The 12,497-nt window shown below is 43.9% G+C and overlaps 1 protein-coding gene across 2 annotated transcripts in view; it reads right to left on the reverse strand.

Moving 5' to 3' along the window:
- Positions 1-12,497, reverse strand: part of POK (Vps52 / Sac2 family) — a 140,480-nt gene that overhangs the window by 17,601 nt on the left and 110,382 nt on the right. For both annotated transcript variants that reach the window (XM_087387184.1, XM_087387183.1), the window contains exons 17-18: positions 10,656-10,790; positions 10,413-10,487 (exon numbers count right to left, since the gene is read on the reverse strand). In XM_087387184.1, coding sequence (XP_087243310.1) covers positions 10,413-10,487; positions 10,656-10,790 — 210 coding nt within the window. The remainder of the gene's footprint in view (positions 1-10,412; positions 10,488-10,655; positions 10,791-12,497) is intronic.

Here is a 12,497-nt window from a genome sequence, read left to right on the forward strand (position 1 = left end):
ATTCTAATGGATAGAATCCAATTCAGGTTGCATGGCCTTCATCCAACAATCATTCTGAAAGGCAACTTGATGACATAATGGCTCTTCATTGCATGCTGTATCAACCAAAGCATAAGCAACAAAACTAGCATGCTCTTTCCGGACAGCTGCTCTCGTACGGGCTGGTAGAGGAGTGTCTTGTCTGCTGTCTTTTAGCGTGTCAAGGAGCCAACGGGGTACCTTTTTAGGCTCCTGAATTTCTGCTCTTTCCTGGTCAAGAGCCCGGTGCAAATGATCCTGATCAATGATAGGCATATCAGGCTGAATTTCTGCATGCACACGTGGCTGTAAATGACCAACAGATGAGGAGGGACAACCTCAAATGGAACATCATCCCGAGCATCGGATGGAAACAAAGGCATCAAGCTGTCAAATATGTCTAGGGCATCAACAACGGGCTGTTTTTGACAGTCCAGATAAGGCATAGTGGAAGATTAATCAAACACAACATCCCGACTGACAAAACACTTGCCTATGCAGGGCTGATATAGCTTATAGCCCCTGCTCACTGTACTATACCCAAGAAAAATGCATTTAATAGCTTTATCATCCAACTTAGTGCGTCTCTGTGAAGGCACATGAGCATAAGCTAAGCATCAAAAAGTCCTCATGTGCGAAATGCAAGGCTTACGACCCGTCCAAGCCTCATAAGGTGTGATAGTCTGCAACGCCTTTGTAGGATATCTATTCAAGATGTAATTTGCACACATGACCACATCCAACCACAACTTATTAGGCAAATGTTTGCCTTTCAACATGCATCTGGCCATTTTCATCGTTGATCTATTCTTCTCAGCCATGGGATTCTATTGAGGAGTACAAGGCATTGTGCATCGATGATTATTGCCACGGGAAGTTAAAAAAACAGCAAACTCCTTCGACATGTATTCACCCCCCCCCCCCGTCCGTATTAGTGTGAGCTATTTGGCAGCCTCTGGAGCCCTCATTCTTGCTGGTCTTGCTGGTTTTCACACTCCCACGGGTGTTTGAGACCTTTCCAAGCAATTTTGTCACGAAAGATCTCATTCTGACACGAGAAGAAGCACATGCCTTGATTGCTCTTTCAGTGAAAGATGTTATTATCCCTCATATTCGGTCTTGCAAGACAGCTAAGTAAGCATGCGATCAGCCTGCATCTTTGTATCAGGTGCGGAATGAGGCGAGGGTTGCCTATCTCCGTAGGCAATTGAAAGATTCAAAGCTTGATGAGGGTGGTAACATGGATGCCTATCTCACTAATGTGAAGGATTTGAAAGAGTAGTTGGCCAACATTGATGAGATTATGCCTGATTCTCAGCTGGTTTCTAATACCCTTGATGGGTTGCCTGATTCATATCAAGGCTTTGCTACTACATTGAGGTTGGTTGCAAGCATTTAGGGCTTCTTTATGGGGCTAATACTTCACTTGTCATGCATGGATTCATTGATAGTGATTGGGGCTGGTTGTTCTGACACTCGTGTGTCATATAGTGGCAACTGTTTTATGCTTGGTACTTCATGTGTTTCTTGGTTAAGCAAGAAGCAAAGTACAATTGCTACTTCTAGTTGTGAAGCTGAGTACAGAGTGGATTTTACAGCTACAGTGGAGTGTGTTTGGCTTCGCAAGCTACTTGTAGATCTTTGTGCATGTCAGAATGCTCCTACCGTCATCTTCACTGATAGTTAGAGTGCTTTGGCTGTCGCACGGAATCCAGTTTTCCATGCTCACACAAAGCACATTGAGGTTCACTATCACTATGTCAGAGAGCGATTATCAGCAAGTGATATTGAGTTGTCTTATATTCCCCCTGAAGACAACTTGGCAGATCTATTTACAAAGGCTCTACCTCGATCTAGGTTTGAGGCTTTTCGGCAAGCTTTAAACTTAGTACCTTTTGTAACTTGATTTGTTGTACTCTGTACACTCATAGGTTGCTATATCCTACGGGACGAACATGTGCAACCATGACACTAGATATTTAGGTATCTTGAGCCATGTCCAAGATACTTCAGCCCATACCATGGAGAGGGGTTTGTAGGCCATCTCATGGGCTATCCATAGATGCCACTTATACCTTGGTATGAGCCTCGTAGGCCTAGTCATAGTCACTTAGGACTATTGGTACAGTTAGTTTATGTACCATCTAGGTCAGTTAGGACACTTAGTCCAGTTAGGGTAGTTAGCCCTAGGGTTTTGTTATGTTGGCTCTCCCTTGAGCCTTCACACTTCAGTTTTGTAGCAATCTATTACAACATCTCGTTTTTCTCCATTGTGCTTCCATTGCTTCCAACACCCAACACCAGTGACACTTGGATGCACTTCATACCTTCTGCAAGACACATGACTTGAAGGTCAACCTTGCTAAAACCCAAGTCATGATCTTTAGCAACCATGCACAGAGAGCAATTCACACTAGATAGTTACCGATGGAGGTCGACACATCCTATACATGCTTGGGTGCTATTTTTTTCTCTAATCTAATTTCATAATGCCACCAGCGATGCAAGCCCGATTGAGCAGGGCATACGCCACACTTGCTAGACTCAAGCAACAATGCTTTCACCCTCATTTCCAAGATCCCCGAACTAAGTCTTTTCTCTTTGACTCCTTGGTCCCCCCAACGGGTATGTATGACACTCCTTGTTGAGGGTTCGAGGTATCACAGACAGATTTGGCTCAAGAGGAAAAGTTTCAGATTCACCAATAATCCATGACTTTAGTAGCTGAGGGCGATTAGAGGTGTTAGTACATACTTACATGCATATGGTTCGAAAGTATGGGGCTTCACATGGACAGATTAACCCCCTTTCAGTAAAGTGTTAAGGGCCCTTTAGTCCCGCTCACCCATCATGAGGTCAACCAGGTTATTTGGGAGGATATCTTACAATACATATATTTAGAACCTGGCTGGCACCCAACAAGCTTCTTGTGAAGCTCAGCTTTTACAGAGACCACTTCTTACGGATTTCAGAGGAGGCTTCGTTGACCCACCAAGCTATTCATGGATCCACCTCCCCCATTCATTGAGAATATCGATTGAGCAGTTCTGTGTCTAGTCGCACCGACTATGCATTGAGAATGGGTAAGTTGAGGGCATAACTAGAGTGGGCCGCATATGTACCTCAAGTGATCGACATGAGCTCAAGTCAAAGGAGCGTTTCACATTTAAATGCCATGTGTACTATGCGATCCGAGGTCATTACCATTGTCTCTTTAGGGATGGTTTCGAGCCCCCCTGCAATTTTTATTACCCAGATTAGAGATGCCTGGTGACTTTCAGTTATGATGCCGTCTGACACAGAGAGCATCTGCTTGACCCATAGGCGAGATCAGGGTGTACAACCAGACTCAACGGGTTGATGCATATATTAGGCTTGGGGATCTTCCCTCCATTTCACTAGACTGGAGACACAATCTCCAGACTAGGGTGACAGTGGCACTTGTGCGATGTAGGGCCATCAACTAGGAGACCATAGTGGGCCAATCACAATCTGGAAAGAAAAACTTCAGAGTACACACATTGACCATTGCCAGCGCTCTATCACAAGTTTTATGCCATTGCAGCCCCGTACACCACCGGGCTCCCCCTTGGGCTTGACCCCTCCGCCAACTTCCAGAGGATCATCGTAGTGATGCCACACCACAGCTTCTATCCTCTCCATGGGCTCATATATCTTTATGTATTACCGTTCTATTATTATGTTGTATTTGTCTCAAGTGCTGATGTCTGCTTAGAGGCTCTACCCATCTAGCTCATTGTATCTGGTTCTTTCAGTCTCATAAACCGTTCGATCTTTTGAAGACTTTTAATTTCTTTCTTTCTTTATTTCTTTTTTCCTTTCCTCTTCTTCCTTGTAGTCTCTCTCCGTGAGAGCACGTGCTTCAACTAGGGCTTCAAGTCTTTCTTGATGTTGTGCTGTTGAACAAGTGTTTGCTAGCTACAATGTCTACGATGGGAGCAGGGATTGTAGAGTTAGTATCCTTTCGACTCCACAATGTACTAACGTACACTTTTAACTCTTGCATCAAAATCTGTCATGTGTTCATTTGGAACATGCATATAGCATTTAGATAAGATGTACCATACGCACAGCTGGGGTACTGGTACGTTGTGCCATATGGAATAAATTTCAATGTACGTAAGGTACGCCAGCTTTGTAAACTATTATTATTTTTTTCCAAAAAAAGAGTAAGGAATGGGAAAGAGGGAGGAGGGGGACAGAGAGAGGGGAGAAGGACAATATACTATATATACCTAGATGAATCTAGGAACAATTCCAAACTCATCCTCTAAAAGCACAACATAGTGCAGTATACTATAATCTGTTAGAGAAGAGAGTGTGAGAGCAAGAGAGCTAAACGTAGTGCTTGCAATAGAAGAAGTGACTGAATACAAGAAGTGGGAAAGGTTTTGTCTAAGTGACAAAACCTTATCCTTCACTAACCGTAGTTAGTGAACTAACTGTGGTTAGGGGGAAAAACCTCTAAGGAGGAAAAAGTGCCCCTAGCCTACTTATTACATTACATTGGTCACTGCTAAATTATAATAATAATTCTAACACCCCCTTGTAGTGCCAATGTCATGTACAAGGAAATGATCAATCACCAAAAGGAGATAAGTTCAAGGCACTGCGAAATGCCTCAAACTTTTCACGTGGAAGTGCTTTGGTGAAGATGTCTGCAACATTGTCATGTGTTGACACATAGATCATACTGATCTCTCCTGCATGCAACTTCTCTCTGACATAGTGATGGTAAACCTCAATGTGTTTCGTGCGAGCATGAAACACATGATTCTTTGCCACTACTATAGCACTCTGACTATCAGTGAGAATCAAAGAAGGACCCTCCAATGAAAGATGAAGATCAACAAATAAACGACGCAGCCAAACACATTCAACTGTCGCTGTGAAACCTGCCCTGTACTCAGCTTCACATGAGGAGGTAGCCACTGTAGACTATTTCTTGCACAGCCAAAATATGCAAGCATATCCTAGAAAGAAACAATTCCCACTGGTGGACTGCCTAGTATCATAGTCTCCAGCCCAATTAGAGTCATTGTAATCATGCATCTGCAAGTCACCCTCCCTGGGAAACATCAAGCCAAAAGACTTTGTACCTTGCAAGTAACGGAAGATGCGTTTTATAGCCTGCCAATGCATAATCTTTGGGCTGTGCATATACCTGCTCACCTGAGAAACTGAAAACTGAATATCAGGTCGTGTATTGCATAGATAAATGAGGCATCCAATAGCTTGACTATAGAGTGTGACATCAATTGATTCACCTGCATCATGCATTGTAAGCTTCAGCCCCGGCTCCATGGGAGTGGACATAGGCTTGCAATCATGCATGTTGAATCTATCCGAGAGCTTTTGAACATACTTGGACTGAGTCATAACAATGCCACGTTTCTCTTGAATAAACTGGATCCCCAAAAAGAAATGTAACAAGCCTAAGTCTGACATATCAAATGTAGCTTTTAATTGGACTTTGAAATCTGCAATTACTTCCTCATTTGATCCGGTGAGTAGCATGTCATCTACATAAAGAATGATGACCAAAATATCCCCCCCATCCTTCTTGATGTAGAGGGTGCTCTTAGTTGGACTATTGTGCAGCCCCTTGCTGGTTAGAAAGGCATCAATTTTGGCATACCATGCACGTGGGGCTTGTTTCAGCCCATACAAAGCTTTATTCAGCTTGCATACCTGAAGTGCATTTCCTGAAATTTCAAAGCCCGGAGGTTGTTTGACATAAACCTCTTCCAACAAGTCTCCATTAAGGAAAGCTGTTCTAATGTCCAACTGATGAACATTCCATTCAAAATTTGCAGCCATGGCTATAACTGACCTGATGGTGGTCATCCTGGATGTAGGAGCAAAAGTCTCCTCATAATCTATGCCTTTTTTCTGAGCATATCCTTTTGCAACCAGCCTTGCCTTGTACCGATCAACGGACCCATCTGGCTTTCTTTGGACTTTGAAAACCCACCGTGTACCTATGGCATTCTTACCTAGTGGCAAATCCACAACACCCAAGTCTGATTTTTATGAATGGACTGCAACTCATCGTGCATGGCATTCATCCAATGCACATCATTTTTTGCTTCTTCAAATGTCTCAAGCTCCTTCTCATCAAGAACAGTACCTGCATAAGCTGATTCAACTGAATGAGCTCCCTCCATGTGCCTTACTGCACTACGATTTCTGCCAAGCAATGGAGCTTCAAGCCTACTCTCCTTCAGAGTCTGAAGCAACCAATGTGGGACTGTTTTGGCTGTGTGTATCTCTTGAATTTCTTGCCTGACAACTTTATCCACACCCTGAGGTTGTACCAATTCAGCTGGGGGCTGAATCTGTACTTGTGGAGCTGGCAGAGGTTACTGTAAATTCTGAGTTTCAGCGGGGGAACCAAATGCTATAGGAAGCATCCCCTCAAACACATCATCTGAAGAGGCCGGAATCTGAAATTCAGCATGTGTATGTAGAATTTGTAGAGAATATAACATCTCTACTAACAGAAATCTTGCGCATAGCAGGATTGTAGAGACGATAGCCTTTGCTTTGTGAACTATATCCCATAAAAATGCATTTTAGTGCCTTATCTGACAACTTGTGTCTGAACTCCACAGGCACGTGGGCATATGCTACATAATCAAAAACTCTGAAGTGGTCCACTGACGGCTCTCCCATGCCATGCCTCATAGGGAGTGATTGTCTTCAAAGCCTTTGTAGGAGCGCGATTTAAAATATAGTTGGCACACATGCTGTGAGGCAACTTCTTACTAGTAATCATGCATCTATCCATTTCCATGGTAGTGCGATTCTTCCGCTTAGCTTTGCCATTCTGTTGAGGTGTAAGCCTCACTGTAAGTTGATGCATAATGCCTTTTTCTTTCAGAAATGTCTCAAATTCATGAGACATATATTCCCCCCCTCGATCTGTGCGAAGTGTCTGCACCTTGAGTCCTGTCTCATTCTCAACCATAGCCACAAAGTGTTTGAAATGCATAAACACTTCTGATTTTGCCTTGAGACCATAGACCCAAGTGTAGTTGGTAAAGTCATCTATGAATGTAACAAAATAGAGATAACTCCCAAAAGCAGGTGTCCTCATGGGATCGCAGACATCACTGTGAATAAGCTGCAATTTTCTTATAGCTTTCACTGCACCATCCTTCTTGAAGGGAAGCCTATGCATTTTGCCAAGAATGCAACCTTCACATGCATGAGGAGGAGGCGATCCAAAGGAGGTAATGCATCAACCATATCATGCCTCTGAAGTGTCATTACGTTGCCATAGCTTTGATACCAAATGTTAGAGAAGAGAGTGTGAGAGCAAGAGAGCTGAACGTAGTGCTTGCAATAGAAGAAGTGACTGAATACAAGAAGTGGGGAAGGTTTTGTCTAAGTGACAAAACCTTATCCTTCGCTAACCGTAGTTAGTGAACTAACTGTGGTTAGGGGGGAACTAGGGGGAAAAACCTCTAAGGAGGAAAAAGTGCCCCTAGCCTACTTATTACATTACATTGGTCACTGCTAGATTATAATAATAATTCTAACATAGTCCATAGAATGCAATGATTAATCACCATCATCAATAAATAAGTGCACCGCTACAAAACACTCACCCCTCCCCAAAAAAAAACGACTTCAGTACGTGTACAGTACTGTATAGAATGTGTTGTAATATACTGTATGAAAAATTCCTTAAGGTATGCATACACAAAGGGCTTTAAATGCTTTTGACAAAGGGCCTTGTACCAAAATTCCCCTTTATTTGTGCTCATTATCTTCAGTTTCTTTCCAGTTTCAGTTTCCACCATAGCCAGCTATTCATTGAATTTATCAAATGGCTTGAATTTCTTTTTCCAGAAGTTAACTCAGATCTTCTTGCAGGTACGTCATCAATGAAATTCAGGAAGTATACTTGTTCTCTAAGTGACAGGGTAAACACGCCACCACAAATATTCAAGTTAATTAAATGGAGGACAACATTTGCCCTTTATCTTTGTGGAAACTCTGCTATGCCATTATTCTCTCCAATGTTGACTGAATACAGTTGGTACTGGAGTTTAAGTACCCTCAATGAGTTATGGTCTCATACAGATCCTCGAGAACGACCCATGCATCATGGGTGTTAGGAGCCATGTGAATCAATGGAATTACATTATCCTGTCATCTCGGTGAGCAATGCAAATGTGTCTGCTCCTCCCACGCCTGCAACAAGCTATTTGAAGGTACTATTGTAGTGCCTAGCCCTGTTGGGGCTTTGCAAAGCTACCATTTCTCACCTAGTCTCCATGAAGTAAATGGATTATTAATCCTTAATCTTCCATACTGGGTAGTTAGGTCCATCAAGCTTTCCCTCCCCAACCTTTGGAATGGGAATATATTTTGTTGCTGCCACCTCAGCTGTCTTTTCTTCCTGACGGTCTCAGACCTTAGAACTGAGAACTTACTTTCCAAAAAACACATCAAACTGAAAGTATATTTCCTCTTTGCTGTAGATCTCTCCTCTAGATAGCAAGCTATGCTTGTGCTATGCAGTCTTCAATGCTTGGCTGATGGGATCATCCCTTCAAGCACCGATGAGTTGTAGTGTAGGTGGATGATCTAGAAGTCTTGACCGCCCTTAGAAGCTTCTTCCAGATATCTTCCTTGAACGTCTTCTTACGTGAACTCACTTGCCTCTCTGAGAATTTTCCATGTACATGTGCACAATAGTGGAAGCAATCTTAAACTCAAAGATAGGTGAGAAAAGAGAGAGAGAGAGAGAGAGAGAGAGAGAGAGAGAGAGAGAGAGTAGATCTGTATAGATGCTGCGCAATGCAGGCTGAAATAGAAGCTCACTTCGACACAATCTGAGGGAGAAGCGCTCTCATTTCCACTGGATGTCATTAGCCTCTAACCCTCCTAAGACCGGAGGTGTGATGGACAATGAAATCCTTGCCTTTTTTAGACCCAAATCTGGCCCAAAAAATGGCCAAGTAACACATCTAGAGGCAGCTCTGCTGCATGCCAACCTACCAAGTCAACACCGGCCAACCAACTTGCTTGACTGCCGCATGGTCTGACTGCAAGGTGCAGTTTGCCTCATCCATTGATTGCCAGGTAATCCACATCATCATTGACTATACGGATGCCATGTCAAAATTTCAGACAACCCTGGTGCCACATTGCCTGTCAGGTGCGATGTCAGCACCTATACTCCATATCATTATGTCAGCTATAAACAGCAATGTGGGAAGCAATGCTTGTTGCCCAATTATCAGCCTATCCATTTGAGTGATGGATGGTTGAGTCTGTCATTGAAGGGTGGATAAATCGTCTTTAACTTGAGCATGTAAGTAGTAGGATTTGAAGATTGCTTTATTAAAGGATCCTTTAGGCACCCAGCAGGCAAGTGCCCTTGAAAAACCCGCCTACATGGCAGGGCCAATGTAGGCCAACCAGCCTACAGCTGAAAATGACCTGTAACAGACCAAACTGCCACATGGTCTGATTGTGACATGCGGCTTGATTGCCATGTCAGCAGATTACATTGTGGCCTACCATTGTACTTCAAAATCAGCCAATTGTGTGGCTGCCACTTCAGCACTTGTTGTCCATGACATCAAATCGTCATGACAGCAGCTCACTTGAAACCAGCCACATGGGTACATCTTGATATCATGTCATCTGGCTGAATACATGATGCATATGCATCAAATTATCATCTGACCTATTGCTTGTGGCTAATGGGGGCCTCATAGGTGAGCAGGTGCAGTGTACCCACCTGATTCAAGTTCGACAAAGACATTAAAAGAAAAGACTCCACATGATTCCTATTCAAGTAAAAAGCCCTTGGACAAGCATTTGAAGGTTCTTGGTTCTGAATGCTAGCTCATGTTCCAGACAATGGGAGAACAAAACTCAAAACAAGAAGTTGGGAGTGCACTGTCATAGGATACAGTGTGGAGTCGAAAGGATATCGGCTGTACAATCTGTCCACTGGAAATTTTTTGGCTACTGATGCAACCAGACACACTCCAAAGATGAAGGGCAGACTCAGCTGTGATGAAGACTGGCACTAAAAGAAAAGGCTAATAAATTGACTTCACATTCTCTTTATCAGACCACAACTGCCTGTGAAGACGAGTACTTCAATTTGGTCTCTTCCAAACAAGCATTTCTACTTTAAAAATCTTAGGACCGATAGCTGATAGGGCAATGCACCACCTTAAGAAGAAAGAATTATCGCAAATATCAACAGGCTGCAACTTGGGAGATACTCTGACATAAACTTACCGTGTCCAACCAAAAGCACTCCAAGATCAATTTGCATCACTAACAAGCACGTTCCCTACGTTGGATCCACACAAATTACAATGGAACAAAGAAAACATTACCACAAACACTGTGGAAGTGCTTTTTAGCAACTCCTCAAACTGCTGTTGCGTCTTTCCCCCTTCAATTCCAGCTTCCTGATCACATTTGTGTTATAACACATTTTTAAAAATAGACTTAGCAGGAAATGTGACTTGCAATACATACAAGTTACATTGAGCAAGATCAGGAACAAGGTACGCACAATCAACTTTCACAGAGAATCTTGATCTATCAGCACCAAGATTAACAGGGACGGGTGTAACCTTGAAGACTGCAAGCACCATATCATAATTGTTGATGAGAAAAATGGTTTGTTGTTTCTGATGCTTGAAACATCTTGTCAATTTGACCAGCAAATCGTCGACTGCTACCCGCAATCGTTCCAGGTTTAACTCAAGCTGTAAGATACCAGATTTCAAAACCTTGATAGTAATGTAACGATGAGTCAGATAAACAAGTTCTAAAAAATCCATACTCCTTGACTTCGTTCAATCTAAAGGAATCCCAAAAGAAATATATATTCTCTGCAAGCAAAAAAAGGGAAAAGGGAATAGGAGAAGGGGAAATGGCGAAAGGGCATAAAGGGAATAAGGAGAAAGAGAAACTCCAGGAGGAGGAGAAGCAACAGAAATAATTCACCACAGTGGCCTACAGGTTGATAGCACTGCTACATAGAAGACAGCAAACAAAGCCTCTGCCCAAGCAGCTTCAAACTCCACATCAGCCTATACATCAGCCCCTACATCATCATCATCATCCTCAGCATCACCTTTATCACCACCGACATCCTCTACACCACCCTTGGAGGTGACAGCACCACTATCTTCGTGTGTGACTGTATCAAGGGAAGTGCCAGATTCTGCAGCATCATCATCATTATTGCTTGGACTAGGGGCAGCTCTTCCGAGCCCGAGCTATGCCCCACCATAGTGTGCCTCTTTTCTATCACCCTTACCCCTCAGCCAGCCACCTTTCCCCTCCTTAGTCAGTCTCACCACGCCCATACTCCAAAGGTCCCCTTACCACCCCTTAGTCAGCCACCTTTCCCCTCAGTCAGTCTCACCACGCCCATACTCCAGAGGTCCCCTTATCACCCCCTCACCTCCATCCAGCCCCTGTTCACGCCATATCCATACCACTTCATGGTCACACAATCCCATCGGACTCTTGGGACCATCTTCTCATGGACATACACTGCCTTCGCATGCAAGAGGCAGAGCAGGATGATCTCATCCATAGCTTAAGCCAGAAGATATCACAGCTCTGTAAGATGGTGGCAGCCATGGTGACACAAAACGGGAGCCTGCGAAGGGCACCGTTCCAGCCACCATTTTGGAGGAGCAGCAGAGAGCTAGTAAGACTCTCAATGTCAGAGTATGTGGCATTCCTCGCACAGCTACCACCCCCATGGATGATGCGATCGGCTTCATCACTTCCACCCTGGGAGTTCAGGAGCATGGGATCGAGGGGGCCTATGGCGCATAGGATGGGACCCCAACCAAGAGCAGCCTCTCATCATTCACTTCAGAGACGCTCAGGACTGGGCATTGTCTATACGATCAGCCTTCTAGAGATCTACTTAGATGAGGACCTTTACACCCCTAGAGGTGTAGGAGAGGCGTACCCTCATACAGCAGTGAGATGTCGCCCGCAAGGAGCGAAGTGGGCAGTAGTTCATGAGGGGTGACTCTTGACAGGTCCCCGATGGGCATCTGGTGGCTCCCCTACATAGGGGGGTGGCATCTATGAGATATAGAGCACAAAGACCCTAACCTGCAATGTTTGGAACTGCAATGGTACTTTACTGTCAGATCTAGGGAATTTCTTGGAGTCTTACACAGATCGAGACTTACCTTTTTACATAGAGACACACCAGAGTCCAAAGCGCCCTTTTCCAATAGTCAATGGATACACATGGAAGGCCGCATAGGAGGATAAGACCCTGGAGACAAGAGTTCAAGGATCGGGAGGAGTGGTAGTAACATATCGATCATCCCTTACCCGGGTGATCTCCATCGAGAGATGAGATACACATACTGGGTTCCTATGGGTTCGGATTCGATGGCCTCCCCCCCCAGAAAACCTCTTCATTGTAGTCTACTACC

This window comes from Dipteris shenzhenensis, chromosome 16 (assembly GCF_047967505.1).
Source record: "Dipteris shenzhenensis isolate YYH24624 ecotype China chromosome 16, Dip_SZ_1.0, whole genome shotgun sequence".
In the NCBI taxonomy this organism is placed as follows: domain Eukaryota; kingdom Viridiplantae; phylum Streptophyta; class Polypodiopsida; order Gleicheniales; family Dipteridaceae; genus Dipteris; species Dipteris shenzhenensis.